General features: G+C 39.6%; 1 protein-coding gene across 2 annotated transcripts in view; it reads left to right on the top strand.

Annotated features, from left to right (window-relative positions):
• Positions 1-16,880, top strand: part of LOC126458214 (MICOS complex subunit MIC27) — a 65,398-nt gene that overhangs the window by 34,634 nt on the left and 13,884 nt on the right. The window contains exons 4-5 of one of the 2 annotated variants that reach the window (XR_007585594.1): positions 13,218-13,463; positions 15,480-15,593. Coding sequence is in view for 1 of the 2 variants with exons in the window: in XM_050095111.1 (XP_049951068.1) it covers positions 13,218-13,463 (246 nt within the window). In the remaining variant the exon portion in view is untranslated. The remainder of the gene's footprint in view (positions 1-13,217; positions 13,464-15,479; positions 15,594-16,880) is intronic. The other variant, XM_050095111.1, reaches the window with a different exon arrangement.

Below are 16,880 nucleotides of genomic sequence, written 5' to 3'. Positions count from 1 at the left end.
GGGAGTGAGACATTGTTGTAGCCTACCCCAATGTTATTCAATCTGTATATTGAGCAAGCAGTAAAGGAAACAAAAAAAAAGTTTGGAGTAGGTATTGAAATCCATGGAGAAGAAATAAAAACTTCGAGGTTTGCCGATGACATTGTAATTCTGTCAGAGACAGCAAAGGACTTGGAAGAGCAGTTGAACAGAATGGACAGTGTCTTGAAAGGAGGGTATCAGATGAACATCAACAAAAGCAAAACAAGGATAATGGAATGTAGTTGTATTAAGTCAGGTGATGCTGAGGGAATTAGATTAGGAAATGAGACACTTAAAGTAGTAAAGGAGTTTTGCTATTTGGGGAGCAAAATAACTGATGATGGTCGAAGTAGAGAGGATATAAAATGTAGACTGGCAATGGCAAGGAAATCGTTTCTGAAGAAGAGAAATTTGTTAACATCGAGTATAGATTTAAGTGTCAGGAAGTGGTTTCTGAAAGTATTTGTATGGAGTGTAGCCATGTATGGAAGTGAAACATGGACGATAACTCGTATGGACAAGAAGAGAATAGAAGCTTTTGAAATGTGGTGCTACAGAAGAATGCTGAAGATAAGGTGGGTAGATCACGTAACTAATGAGGAGGTATTGAATAGGATTGGGGAGAAGAGAAGTTTGTGGCACAACTTGACTAGAAGAAGGGATCGGTTGGTAGGACATGTTTTGAGGCATCAAGGGATCACAAATTTAGCATTGGAGGGCAGCGTGGAGGGTAAAAATCGTAGAGGGAGACCAAGAGATGAATACACTAAGCAGATTCAGAAGGATGTAGATTGCAGTAGGTACTGGGAGATGAAGCAGCTTGCACAGGATAGAGTAGCATGGAGAGCTGCATCAAACCAGTCTCAGGACTGAAGACCACAACAACAACAATGATGTGTAAAGTCGCGTAGTCGTCTGTTATTTGTTTATTTCTTTCAAATAGTCTTTTTACGTTACTGACAGCACAGTTAGCCTTCTGCCGCCGAGCAGTGTGTCAGCAGTGTGCAAGTAGCAGCATTACTGCATTTACTAGGCAGTCTTGTATTTTTGTAACTATTTAAATTCTGTGTTGAATTGTTTGTGCTCTCTGTAGATTAGTTCAGACGTTCTTTGCACAACAGTATTTAGCATAGATAGGGAGTGTGATTGCTGTGTTCGGATGCGGGCTGAGGTGGCATCGCTTCGCTCCCAGCTTCAGGCAGTGTTGGCTTCAGTCACACAGTTTGAAGCTGTTGCCAATGGGCATCACTGTGGGGGTCCGGACGGGGGTTTGTTGGGGTTGGCCAGCTCGTCCCACGCATCCCCCAATCAGACTATGGCTGTGGCTGTCAGGGATACTGCCCACATTGAGGCTGACCCCTCAGCCGTGGTAGAGTGGGAGGTCGTCTCAAGATGTGGCAGGGGGCAAAAGACATTCCAGAGGGCTGAACGGAAGGCCTCTCCAGTTTGTCTGTCTCCGGCTGATACTGATCTTCGGCCAGACATGGCTGCTTGTCCTGTTCCAGAGGTTGCCCATCAGTCTGCAAGATCCGGGCGGTCGCAGAGGGTGGGCTTACTGGTAGTTGGGAGCTCCAATGTCAGGCGCATAATGGGGCCCTCTAGGGATATGGCTGCAAGGGAGGGGAAGAAAACCAATGTGCACTCTGTGTGCATACCAGGGGGGAGTCATTCCAGATGTGGAAAGGGTCCTTCCAGATGTCATGAAGGGTACAGGGTGCACCCATCTGCAGGTGGTCGCTCATGTCGGCACCAGTGATGTGGGTCGCTATGGATCGGAGGAAATCCTCTCTGGCTTCCGGCGGCTATCTGATTTGGTGAAGACTGCCAGTCTCGCTAGCGGGATGAAAGCAGAGCTCACCATCTGCAGCATCGTCGACAGGACTGACTGCAGACCTTTGGTACAGAGCCGAGTGGATGGTCTGAATCAGAGGCTGAGACGGTTCTGCAACCGTGTGGGCTGCAGATTCCTTGACTTGTGCCATAGGGTGGTGGGGTTTCGGGTTCTGCTGGATAGGTCAAGAGTCCACTACACACAACAGGCAGCTACACGGGTAGCAGGGGTTGTGTGGTGTGGACTGGGCGGTTTTTTAGGTTAGATAGCCTCGGGCAAGTACAGAAAGGGCAACAGCCTCAAAGGATGCGGGGAAAAGTCAGGACATGCGGTGACCAAACAGCAATCGGTATTGTAATTGTAAACTGTGGAAGCTGCGTTGGTAAAGTACCGGAACTTCAAGCGCTGATAGAAAGCACCGAAGCTGAAATTGTTAAAGGTACAGAAAACTGGCTGAAGCCAGAGATATATTCTGCCGGAATGTTTACAAAGGCACAGACGGTGTTTAGCAAGGATAGATTGCATGCAACCAGTGGTGGCGTGTTTGTCGCTGTTAGTAGTAGTTTATCCTGTAGTGAAATAGAAGTGGATAGTTCCTGTGCATTATTATTGGTAGAGGTTATACTCAACAACCGAGTTAGATTATTAAATGGCTCCTTTTACCGACCTCCCGACTGAGCAGCATTAGTGGAAGAACAACTGAGAGAAAATCTGGAATATATTTCATATAAATTTCCTCAGCATGTTAGTCTTAGGTGGAGATTTCAATTTACCAGATATAGACTGGGACACTCAGATGTTTAGGACAGGTGGTAGGGACAGAACATCGAGTGACATTATACTGAGTGCACTATCTGAAAATTACCTCGAGCAATTAAATAGAGAACCGACTCGTGGAGATAACACCTTGGACCTACTGATAACAAACAGACCCAAACTTTTCAACTTTGTAAGCACAGAACAGGGAGTCAGTGATCATAAGGCCGTTGCAGCATCCCTGAATATGGAAGTAAACAGGAATATAAAAATAGGGAGGAAGGTTTATCTGTTTAGCAAGAGTAATAGGAGGCAGATTTCAGACTGCCTAACAGATCAAAACGAAAATGTCTGTTCCGACACTGACGATGTTGAGTGTTTATGGAAAAAGTTCAAGGCAATCGTAAAATGCGTGTTAGACAGGTACGTGCCGAGTAAAACTGTCAGGGGCGGGAAAAACCCACTGTGGTTCAACAACAAAGTTAGGAAACTACTGCGAAAGCAGAGAGAGCTTCACTGCAAATTTAAATGCAGCAAAAACCTCTCAGACAAACAGAAGCCAAACGATGTCAAAGTTAGCATAAGGAGGGCTATGCATGAAGCGTTCAGTGAATTCGAAAGTAAAATTCTATGTACCGACTTGACAGAAAATCCTAGGAAGTTTTGGTCGTAGGTTAAACCAGTAAGTGGATCGAAACAGCATATCCAGACACTCTGGGATGATAATGGCATTGAAACAGATGACACCTGTAAAGCTGAAATACTAAACACCTTTTTCCAAAGCTGTTTCACAGAGGCAAACCGCACTGCAGTTCCTTCTCTAAACCCTTGCACGAACGAAAAAATGGCTGACATCGAAATAAGTGTCCAAGGAATAGGAAAGCAACTGAAATCACTCAACAGAGAAAAGTCCACTGGACCTGACAGGATACCAATTCGATTCTACACACAGTACGCGAAAGAACTTGCCCCCCTTCTAACAGCCGTGTACCGCAAGTCTTTAGAGGAACGGAAGGTTCCAAATGATTAGAAAAGAGCACAGGTAATTTGTTTTCAAGAAGGGTCATCGAGCAGATGCGAAAAACTATAGGCCTATATCTCTGACATCGAGCTGTTGTAGAATTTTAGAACATGTTCTTTGCTCGCGTATCATGTTATTTCTGGAAACCCAGAATCTACCCTGTAGGAATCAACATGGATTCTGGAAACAGAGATCATGTGAGACACAACTCGCTTTATTTGTTCATGAGACCCAGAAAATATTAGATACAGGCTCCCAGGTAGATGCCATTTTCCTTGACTTCCGGAAGGTGTTCGATACAGTTCCGCACTGTCGCCTGATAAACAAAGTAAGAGCATACGGAATACCAGACCGGCTGTGTGGCTGGATTGAAGAGTTTTTAGCAAACAGAACATAGCATGTTGTTCTCAATGGAGAGACGTCTACGGATGTTAAAGTAACCTCTGACGTGCCACAGGGGAGTGTTATGAGACCATTGCTTTTCACAATACACATAAATGACCTAGTAGATAGTGTCGGAAGCTCCATGTGGCTTTTCGCGGATGATGCTGTAGTATGCAGAGAAGTTCCAGCATTAGAAAATTGCAGCGAAATGCAGGAAGATCTGCAGCTGATAGGCACTTGGTGCAGGGAGTGGCAACTCCCCCTTAACAAAGACAAATGTAATGCATTGCGAATACACAGAAAGAAGGATCCTTTATTGTATGATTACATGATAGCGGCACGAACACTGGTAGCAGTTACTTCTGTAAAATATCTGGGATAATGCGTACGGAACAATTTGAAGTGGAATGATCATATAAAATTAATTGTTGGTAAGGCAGGTACCAGGTTGAGATTCATTGGGAGAGTCGTTAGAAAATGTAGTCCATCAACAAAGGAGGTGGCTTACAAAACAGTCATTCGACCTATACTTGAGTATTGCTCATCAGTGTGGGATCCGTACCAGGTCGGGTTGACAGATGAGATAGAGAAGATCCAAAGAAGAGCGGCGCGTTTCGTCACAGGGTTATTTGGTAAGTGTGATAGCGTTATGGAGATTTTTAGCAAACTCAAGTGGCAGACTCTGCAAGAGAGGCGCTCTGCATCACAGTGTAGCTTGCTGTCCAGGTTTCAAGAGGGTGCATTTTTGGATGAGGTATCAAATATGCTGCTTCCCCCTGCTTATACCTCCCGAGGAGATCACAAATGTAAAATTGGAAAGATTCGAGCCTGCATGGAGGCTTTTCGGCAGTCAAACCATACGTGACTGGAACAGGAAAGGGAGGTAATGACAGTGGCACATAAAGTGCCCTCTGCCACACACCGTTGGGTGGCTTGCGGACTATAAATGTAGATGTAGATTTAGAGAGTGAGTTGAGAGTAATAAATATAAGTATTACTGCAGTAACATACCGCCTTTGGCACATAGATATAGATGATTATCAAATACTGTAAAATGTTGTTTACAGTGATAAAGAAGTCTTCATGTGATTGCACTGGTCAAGACCAAGAGTTGAAATCAATGTTGAAGTGTAAAAGTAAACTAAAGAAACTTAAGGACATCAAAAATGAATAATACTTTGGAGTCATAAATCATCTATTTTTAAATCTGGTTCATTGGTGAAGCAGAAGGAAGTAAGATGGATTTTTTTCTGGCCATTTTTCTTTGGATAACACATTTGGTGACATAAATTAATGTGTGTATTTCCTTCATGATTTCCCACATGCCAGGTATGATAATTATAATATTTCTCAGAGTTTTGTTATATGTAAGGTATAATATTATAATGTGATGATAAAGTAGCATTCAAAAAGGCCTCTTAAAAGGATAGCATTGGATTTTCAGTAGTTGCCAAATACAAGGGGGGGGGGGGGGGGGGGTGTATTGATAATCTAGGGATCTCATACTTATTAAAATTTTTCAGAAACTATCACTTTTAGTAACATGTTCAAAGTAGTGTGTCTGAAGTATGTAGCTTAATAAATAGAATATTAGTACGAAAATATATCAATGAAAGATCTAGTGAGCAGTGGACAGGCCCATAAGATTAATTATGTAGACATGAAGTTAATAAAGTGCCATCTTCATTGCCAGTCATGAAAATTGCTACAATCCCAAAATGTCAGTCATTTGCAATAACCAGAGTGTGCCATGAAGTATCATGTCTGAATTGTAAAGAATGAAAAGAGGGACTTAAAAATGGCAATAGATAAAAAAACCTATCCCCCACTTTTTTCATGACATGTAAAGCCAAACAAACATTAAACATTGGATGATGATATTAAAAAATGTAAATGCCTGCAACTGAGATACAGACCTAATATAATGTGTTACATAAAATTAGAAACTACTAGTCAGTGTTCTATAAGAATGCATTACAGCAGGGACAAACACATAGCTATCTCCTTAAGAAAACTTGAATTTTATCTTTTTCCCACAATTTGTATTAGGTGTATGAAGATACTGGAAATTTCATGAAGGAGACATCACACAAGAAAGTGCACAGTCATTTATTTGTGCCTGTGTAGTTCTGTGAATAGAAACGTTGCAGAGGGGAATGTTTTTCTTGTCTGGCACACACTTCTAATCTGCCAAAAAGTTTCACAACATGGAACACTGCTGTACTTATTAAATATTCTAAGCTATTTTGCCATAGTAAACTGAATTTATTGAGGAAACCTTGTATGAAGGTTTAACAGATGCCCTGGTTCACTGCTGACTGAGGTGAATTTAGTTTCTGCATGCTCCTGCACAAATGCGGGACATCACATGTTTACAAAACTGGAGTGCTTTTGGCTGTTATCAATTGTTGCCATAAGCTATTTTGATTGACCCATGATGGAAGAGTGGTTCTTGTTTTCAGGTATCCAGATACCATCCAGTTTCGCACCCTCTGTCTGATTAGAATTATTGTCATTTTTAATAATTTCTTCTCGTATCTCTGTACAGCCTGTTTAATAACCCCAGCGAGGATCTGAGTCTTATCAGATTGGACTGAATCTTTGAACTGTCTTGCAACCACAGACTTAAAAAGGCATGGACAGATAGATCATGTATCCATGGTGAACCCCTTAAGCCCAGAGGCACCATATTTCTTAAGGGAGAAAAATTCGGTGAACAGGCACTGGGTACTGCTTTTTTTTTTTAAAAAAAAACTATGTTTTGGGGACTTATCAAAGAGGAACTAGGTCCTTCTACTGATGGACCATCAAGGTGGTATTGTGCAGGAGAAGCCTAAAGATTCTGCCCAGAAAACGGTCATGAATTTTTTCTTAATGGCAGTGGAGAGAATGTGATGGTCCAGAAGGATGCATAAAATTTATCAGTGCATCTTGCTACTCAGACAAGATATCACACACATTTCCAACCCACCATTTGTCATTGTAAATGCAAGCAACAGAAAAATCTTTTTGCTAGCTCAATACTGGCATCATACAGCTTCATTAAAAATAAACTTGTGTCACCTGAAAATTTACTCTTCTGAATACCATACAAATCTGCAGGATGGTTTTTCCATCGTTTGAGCAACTGTGGAAGCAGATACAAACTGATTTTTCAGCAAATGCAAACTCTGTTTATTTAACCATCATCACAAAATGAGTACAGATCATACGGTGTGAGAATTTGATCCATGAAAAATCTGAAATGTTATTAAAGCTCTTGTGCTGGACAGCAGAGCCATCACTGAATAAAGGAAAAAAAATCAGTTTGGGAGGAAAAAGACTAAGCTCTGAACAGAGCCATGCACTGCAATAGTTCCATGTGTTTAGGTTTTTGCACTGGTACTGATCAATACAACAGAATATGTCACAGTGGGATTAAATATTGTCTGGCTGTTCTTCCAGTGACAACCCTGAAAAGCATTCTAAACAGCAAAAAATAGTTTTCTGTAAGATGCATCAGTGCCACTACTTCATTGAGTTTCAGGTTTTCTGTTACAACCTCCAGGTATTCAGTGTAGTACTTTAACACAAAATGGTGGATTGAAAGATTTGCAGCTCTGTCTGACAATTTTTCAACAAAATATTCAGTTGCTAGTTGCTGTTCAATTAGTGTAGCTTGATCGGTTTGAATGCACTGTTTAAACTGAGTGATATCCTCAGGATATTCACCCTTTGTGCACTGAAGAAAGTTTGTTTTACTCCTGCTTTTTATTTGCCTGTGTCACAATGGTGAAGCAAGTAGTCTTTTGATTTTATACTGCAAATGTAGAAACCCACTAAAAATTTGCAGGCAGATGATACCAGTTTTATATTTTGATCAATAGTGAACACACAGATTGAATCCATTGCAGCAGAGCCAACAATGACACAACATTCTCTTTTTTGTCATTTAAATACTATTCACAGATAGCTCACATGAAACAAATGCCCGTTAGAGCTGAAAAAGTATAGATGTGTTTTTTGAGGTACAGGACTTTAAACTGGCTTAAGATTTACTCTTGAAACCCACTTTACCTTAGAAAATTCTGGAAGTAAGTAATTAACCTCTAAGACAAAAAGACGTGCCATGAAGGAATTGTCTGAATGGGATGAAAATCGGTAAATGTGATGTATATGTACAGGCAAAAAAATTATTACAATTTCAGAAAATCTGATGATTTATTCCAGAGAAAGAGCTTCAAAAATTGAGCAAGTAAGTAATGTGTTGGTTCACATCTGGGCCTTACGCAAGCAGTCATTTTCCTTGGTGTGGATTGATAGAGTTGTTGGTTGTCCTCCTGAGGGATAATTTGCCAAATTCCATCCAATTGGTGTGTTAGACTGGTAAAATCATGACTTGGTCGGAGGGCCCTGCCCAAAATGCTCCAGACGTCCTCAGTTGGGGAGAGATCTAGCAACTTTGCTGGCCAAGGTAGGGTTTGGCAATCACAAAGACAGGCAGTAAGAACTGTCATATTGTGTGTGTGTGTGTGTACGCACGCACGCATTATCTTGCTGAAATGTATGAGCCCAGGATGGCTCGTCATGAAGGGCACCCAAACGGGGTGTAGAATATCAATGATGTACCGCTATGCTTTAAGGGTACTGTGGATAACAAACCAAAGGAGTCCTGTTGTGAAATGAAATTGCAGCCTCACAACATGTCTCCTTGTTATCGGTCCGTATGGCAGGTGACAGCCAGGTTGGCATCCCACCACTGTCCGGTGCGTCTCCAGACGTGTCTTTGGCCTGGAGGATAGACAAGTTGGCCTGGAGTGACCTAACAAATGAAGGAGAACCTTCTATCTATAGGTTCATTACATTATCTTGATAATGCAAAGCAGGAACTCTTTGTAGACGTCTGCTACCATAATGCACTTATACAAAATTGTCTGTGTGCATTACACTTTATTTTGTCATACAGATAATGCATTTTGGCAGACTGTCATCAGGTCAAAAACACAAGTGAAGAAGCCGTACATTGTGTCACATCAAATAGCACATAATAATACCAACAATTACACTGTCTCTTTCAACCGTCTTTGTCCATTTGAAGAATTCCTGAGAAAGACCAATGTTGTGTGATGCAGTCAATAAGCCCAAAGGAAGAAATAAAATATGGCCTGTCAACTTAGAAAGTTTTATTTCAATCAGTTTAGAAGTCTTTACTTTAAGAATTCATATCCACTGATAGTAAGAGAAACTGCTCCATTACATAGTTTAAATTACTTGTGAACTTATAGTAACTACGAAAGAAATTATGTAGATTGAACATACACTATGTGCTCAAAAGTATCCAGACACCCCCAAAAACAAACATTTTTCATATTAGGTGGATTGTGCTGCCACCTGCTGCCAGGTACTCCATATCAGCGACCTCAGTGGTCATTAGACATCATGAGAGAGCAGAATGGGACACTCTGCGGAACTCGCAGACTTTGAACGTGGTCAGGTGATGGGGTGTAACTTGTGTCATACGTCTGTATGCGAGATTTCCACACTCCTATATATCCATAGGTCCACTGTTTCTGATGTGATAGTGAAGTGGAAACATGAAGGGACACATACAGCACAAAAGCACACAGGCTGACCTCGTCTGTTGATTCACAGAGACTGCCAAAAGTTGAAGAGGGTCATAATGTGTAATAGGCAGACATCTATCCAGACCACCACACAGGAATTCCAAACTGCATCAGCATCCACTGCAAGTACTATGACAGGTGGGAGGTGAGTAACCTTGGATTTTGTGGTCAAGCGGCTGATTGTAAACCACACATCATGCTGGTAAATGCCAAATGATTCCTTGCTAGGTGTAAAAAGCATAAACATTGGATGATTGAACAGTGGGAAAACATTGTCTGGAGTGACTAATCACAGTGCACAACGTGGCGATCCAGTGGCAGGGTGTGGGTATGTTAAATGACCGGTGAATATCATTTGCCAGCGTGTGTAGTGCCTACAGTAAAATTCAAAGGCAGTGGTGTTATGGAGTGGTTGTGTTTTTTCATGGAGGGGGCGTGCACCCTTTGTTGTTGTTGTGACACTATCACAACACAGGCCTACATTGATGTTTTAAGCACCTTCTTGCTTCCCAGTGTTGAAGAACAATTCAGGGATGGCAATTGCATCTTTTAACACAATCAAGCACCTGTTCATAATGTACGGTCTGTGGCAGAGTGGTTACATGACAATAACATCCCTGTAATGGACTGGCCTGCACACAGTCCTGACGTGAATCCTATAGAACACCTTTTGGATGTTTTGGAACACGACTTCGCGGCAGGCCTCACTGACCGACATCGATACCTCTCCTCAGTGCAGCACTCTGTGAAGAATGGGCTGCCATTCTCCAAGAAACCTTTCAGCACCTGATTGAATGAATGCCTGTGAGAGTGGAAGCTGTCATCAAGGCTAAGGGTGGACCAACACCATATTGAATTCCAGCATTATTGATGGAGGGTGCCACAAACTTGTAAGTCATTTTCAGCCAGGTGTCCAGATACTTTTGATCACATAATGTACCTCTGCCATTCGTGTATTTTGTAGTAGAACCTATTACAGAAACTGTTTGTGGTGTACTTATCACATTAATTCACTAAGAAAATAAGAGCTTTCAGCAACCATCACCATCACTGTATTTGTCAGGATAGCATAGTGTGTTAATGTGGCAAACACACTAAGAACAGTACATACAACAAATTCATCAAGAACAACTCTGTGGCTGTAGTATTACTTATTGTGTTCCTTAACATTGTTGTGCTACTGACTGAAGAGGCACAGTGATGAAAGAATTGGATTTGCCCCTAGAAGAATGAGGCTAAAATTGTCTTCCTGTCCAATTTAGGTTTTCCATAGTTACTGAAAGCTGGAGTCAAATACTAAAGTGGTTTTCTTTGTAGCCGATTGCCTATTCCTTCCATACCCCCACCAAGATTGAATTCCATCTGTAATGATATCATGGACAACATGATGTTAACCCTTAATATTCGTTTTCCACATTCTATTAATCTTTTGTCTTTGTTATTGGATTATGTTTGACATTTTTTTTAAATGTCTGCAATGCTGCCAAACAATTGGAGATGCCTGAGCTAAAGATTCTGTAAACAGCATACAGTAACCCATCTTCTTAATTTGGCTTGTGTGTCTTCATTTTCTGGAATCATGTTTCTGTATTTTTACTGCTAGTTTTGGCTGATTTAACTCCTGTTTCAACATTATCTGTTGAAGTTCCCCATGCTGTAGATTGTCACTGGATATTTGACTTTGTTCATTGTTGCACTAATTGGGATATCTGCTATAGAGTTATTTGCTTTATTGTTGTACCTGATTACGATCGTGATATTGTCACTGGAAGCACAAGCAAGGCCACCATAAAGCTCTTCATAGCATGTCAGAAGGATATGTGCTTTAAATGCAGGCTACTTTATTGGGAAAGTTAAATGTCCATTGTAGGACTGTAGTTAAATTTATTGTATATTTTGCGTTGCATACATATCACCACTTCCAGGTCTAGCAATGACTTACCAATATGAAAAATGCCTGACTTGCATCATGACTTGAATTCATGTTACACTGTGGGTGGTGCCCCTGTTAACTTGGACGGGTATGTCTGTTCAAATGTCAGATTATCATATCCAACTTAAATTTGACTGACAGAAGAAATCTTTCCTTTGCCTTGTTGGATAATGCTTTCTGCTGTGCATATAACAACATAAATATAAATTTTTTTAACTGTATAGATAAAAAAAATCTACTCACCAAACGGCAGCAGAACACACATATAAAAGACTGTTGTGATTGGCAAGCTTTCGGAGTCATGGCTTCTCCTTCAGGCAGAAGGGTTGTAGGGGAAGGAAGAAGGGTGAAGGAAAAGGACTTGAAGAGGTTTTGGAAAAGGGGTAGATTTTGTGAAAGTCACCCAGAACTGTGGGTCAGGGGTGCTAGTCCTTTTCCTTCACCCTTCACCCTTCACCCTTCCCCTTAAACAATTCTGCCTGAAGGAGAAGCCACTGGCTCCGAAAGCTTGCCAGTCACATCAGTCTTTTATGTGTGTGTTCTTCCACCGCTTGGTGAGTGGATTTTTTTATCCATCCAGTTAAATAATTTCACCCATAAGTGATTGTTTTCAATGTCATAAATATAAAATAATTGATAAGATTGATAATTAATGTAGTCCACACCAAGGTAACTTAACACTCACTTTGGCATCCAGCAAGAGAAGAAGAAAAGCATCTGCTTCTTTGTTTTTTCACTTATTTCAAGAAAACAGAAAATGAGACAGTAGCAGGTATAAAACTGCTAAATTGAGCACCTGATCAAGTGAAATAAATAAGATGTAAACATTATTTGAAATTAAATGGAAAGACTCCTGTCCCAGCCAGCAGAGGTGTGATGTATAACAAGGTAAAGACAATGGCATGCCACCTTCAATACGACCAGACCTAGTAAAGCACTGTGGTGTTCAGTCCAGCATTTGAGTTGACGACAGAATTCTTTTTTATTTATATCAAAAGGAAAATTCGCTTGAGAAAACTATAAATTCATGAGACAGAATCGGTAGCCAGTACTTAAGTAGGTAATATATTTAGTACTGCCAATGGGCATAAAGGGACAAATACATGACACTATTCTGACTTCCACAATTATTAGTTCCTTGCAAAGGGATGACAGAGAGATAGGTTAGCAAAGGTTAAAAAGGAAAGTCAGGTCACTTTGACCTGAGAGAGAGAGAGAGAGAGAGAGAGAGAGAGAGAGAGAGAGAGAGAGAGAGAGACCTGGCCACCTGTCATTATGCACGAGGGGAGAAAGAGGTAGTGTCTTGTACCTTTATAAGTGCCTGTTGGTAATACTGAACATTTTGTCTCCTTAAAATAAATGCTGGCTGGGAACTCTCTCATGTAATTTTATTACTTATATATTTGTATTTTCGTGTAAAATTTCTGCTGTATTATATTTATTAAGTGTGTTAATTGTGAAAATTCATTGTGCATTTGTGCTTTTTAAACATCATTTTACTTAATGCTGATCATCATGTTGAAATTGAAAGTTGCAGCCAGGCACTTCACAGTGGTTTGCAGAGTATAAATGTAGATGTAAATGTGAAAACATGTCCTGTCCATTAATTTGATAAATATTGTGATTTGAAAATTAATAGTTTTTTCAAACTTGCATTTCTATTAACAGCGACTTTGGCATTTCTGAAGGAGGAGGGGAACTATTTGCCACGCATTGGTGCCATCAGTTTAGGAGGCCTTACGGGTGTCATATTTGGCCTGCGAGGTGGTTGGTTCCGGAGGCTGACATATGGTGCTGCTGGGTCGTTGGCAATGTCTGCTTTGTGCTACCCTCGGCAAGCGTCAGAAGTGTCGCAAGAAGCCCTAACCTATGCAAAGAAATATGTTGCCGTTACGTATAATTTTATTTATGGAGGTAAGATGGTATGATGATAAATTTGATGCCTTTTAAGTACCAATAGAACAAAAGGGTACTCTAAAAGCTTTTTAGAAAATAATGAGAATTATTTTTCCATGGGATTCTTTCAACTACACCTCTGAAAATATTGGCTTTCAAATTCTATTCATTGGGCTTCCTTTAAAACTATGCAGTCACCAGAAAGGTTGTAGAAATGTTAAAAGCTGACTCCTGAAGATCAACAAAAGACCCGAAGACCAAAGTGATTTCTCATTACTTAGCTTTCTGGGTGCTTCGTTTTAATTGCATTGCGTTACACCCAAACAGGTTACGAAAGATGTTTCTGAATTCTGAAACTCCAGTAGAGAGGATTATTGTTGCCTCTCAGCTACATTTTTTAAAAATCAATTTCATCTTATTTGTAAACCACTCTATACCACATTTACTAAAATGGAATTTATAGTATATCTGAGATATTAAAGTTTTGTAAAGTAATGTTATTCTTTTGAAAAATAGCGTAAACAGTCCCACCAAAACTAACCAGCCTGTTAAAATTTTTCTAATATTTTTCAATTTGTATGTGTGTGTTGTACCACTAGCAAGATGTATTCTGAAGTTTTGATATCCTGTTATCAATAATCTTGAAATAGTTAATGAAATGCAGTCTGCATTTAGAAAGATGGTATGGTATCTTTAGTATTATATCATCTAAGTATAGCTTTGAAAGCTTTAGCATTGAATTTTATACAACACTCAAGTCATCTTTTGATTAAATAACATTTACTAAAATACCAAAAAAGTTCAAAGTATCTCTTGTTGAAGGAAATTAAGACGATCATGCTGTATGGTTTGTCTTTAGTTTAATCTGTTGTGGGATTGTAGTTAATGATTTATGAAGTTAAATACCATTCATGTATCAGAATGTGGATCATAGAAAGCTACTAGATAACACATATACATTAGAGAGTTGCATCTTTAACTACAGTAATAATTGATTCAGCAATAAATCAGTTCTTGTAATAATAACAATGATAATAATAAAAATCTCCCTGTACAGTTCTTGTGGGAACTTTAGCCAGAAATGAAAAAACGAACTAATATTGATCCAGGATTAGCTGCTATGAATTTACTAGCCATTTCTACATGATATTGACAGTATTACCTTACCTAGCCCAATTGGGACATAGAACACTTAAGAACAATATATGTTCAAATGCTGAACTACACTACAGAACCTCGTGTTTATGTGGCTATGCATCACTCAACACTTCTGCCACACAATGAGTGGTTGTCATTATTCATTACACTATTTATCTTCCACTGCAGATTTATGCTCATACAAAATTACATAGTGTTAAACTTTTGTTGGATTTTATGTGGAAAAATTTGCTTGATCTCTTGAGGGTGGTGAATGTGGTAGAGTTTCTTGTTACAGCTTACAGGATATTACTCTTGCGACACTTGTTCTTTAGTACTACTCCAGAATAGATGAACTATGTGTTGGTGGGAGGACAATACAAGGGATAAAAGTCCCATGCTCTTGAGATGGCCTTGATCAGTTTTTGGCCTGCATCCTTTTGCTAGCCACTATTGCATACTTCCTTTCTAGTGTTGAATAATTTATTTTTAAAGTGTGTCATACTTGACTCCAGCATTACATTGTAGTAGATGTGAGTGAAATATACCACAATTACTGACAAAAATGGCTGTGACAACAAATTATTTTTTGCTGTTGGACCATATTGCATCTGAAGGACCTCAGAAGGTATTGGGACATTCAAAACAAATTTTTCTTTCACTGCATCTCACACTTGTCATTTGAGTTCATTAAAATATTATTTAAATTGTGAAAGCCACTACAATTGTGGGGAAAAACTGGTGATCTGAGATGATTTCTGTGTATTTATGAAGAAGGAATTTTCATTTCAGTTTCCTCAGCAATGGACTAACACAGTGACCAATTCTTCAGTGAAAACTTCTCGCCCTCAGATCATGTTTGACTCCCTGAGACATCAAACTTTTTAATATTTCCAGGTCACGTGCCATCACTGATTGCCTCTTGACAGGATTTCTGTGAATGAGTGATGGATGTCCAAGCCTCTGATGATCTTCAGCAGGCCCAGTTTTACTGTACCTCTTGATCGTCAGGTAAACATAACATCTTGGATGACCTTTTTTCCCTAAGGGTTCCAAAAAATCTGTTGATTTTCCCATTTCATGAACGGCTGTAACTTTATTGATATGTAGAAATGGTGTGTATTCTCAGCAACTACGCAGAATATTCTACTGCCTCATTGTGGAAATCAGACTGTCATGCATGACACAATTTCATTTCATGTTAATGGTCTTATACACTGCTGAATCAGTTTTCAGTAAGTATACTAACCATAACACTGTGCTTCCCATTAGCCTTGAAAAATTATAAATTCCTTTATTGATAATCATTTGACATAACCATTCATTTTGTAAAGCAGTTACTGTTAATCTCATAGTTCAGGAATCAAAGGAGAATGCATAGAAAATATCTTCTAGTTAACATGGTATGAGAAAAGACAACCATTCATTGTATTACCAGTGGTGTTGAGTAGCCAGGCTTGTAAAAAAGTATATGGCTCCATTATTTAACTTAAGGTCTCCATATTCTAACCACGATAAGGATGCTTTCAATTTGAAATGATTCAGAAAATGTAATATTTGAAGTGCTTGTGAATATTTCATCCATAACGGATGGCATTATGAGGGCTGCAACCTTTTTTGCCCCCTACTGTGTGTCTCAATGGTTCACACAGTCATTGTCATGTGGAGAATTGTTTATTTAGGTGGCTGGTGTTGGTGAAGAGTACAGACATCTTTTCAAAGTCACAGAGCAAGGATTGTCTAGGATATTTTGTGTCTTTTGCTAATGATAAAAATTGTTGATTTAAAAAAGACACTGTAGAGGTTAAAAAAGGGTCATTCCATGCCAAGTGGTCTAAACCTTCCCACCATCATGTCTCCAATTTTCTTCAAATTTTATCTGTAGCACTAGTCAAGTGCTAAATTAAGTTTCTCAAGATTTCAAGCCTCTAGCTGCAATACTTGCTGATCTACACCCCCTTGTCTGAAGGGTAGTAAGTTCGCATGCGCGCGACATCAGACAAAATGCCATTTTTGGGGTCTCATAAAATTGAAACCAATTCATAAGAATGGTTAGTAAGATGAGACCCTGTACAGTTTTTTGTGCTGATTCAAACGAAATTAATTATAAGATTACTGATGCAAAATCCGGTCAAACAAGTCGACTCAAAGTGTACCCCTAATTCTGTCGTGACTTAATGCGACAAATTTTGACCAATATTCAGACTGCAATAATTTCCTTGCAGATAAAGATATGGACTTGAACTTTTTACCAAGTCTTATCTTTGTGCTGGACATAATACAGCTGGATTTCCAACT

The sequence above is a fragment of the Schistocerca serialis genome, chromosome 2 (genome assembly GCF_023864345.2).
Source record: "Schistocerca serialis cubense isolate TAMUIC-IGC-003099 chromosome 2, iqSchSeri2.2, whole genome shotgun sequence".
NCBI lineage: Eukaryota > Metazoa > Arthropoda > Insecta > Orthoptera > Acrididae > Schistocerca > Schistocerca serialis.
The sequence above is the reverse complement of the archived record's forward strand: the minus strand, read 5'-3'. Positions and strand labels throughout refer to the sequence as shown.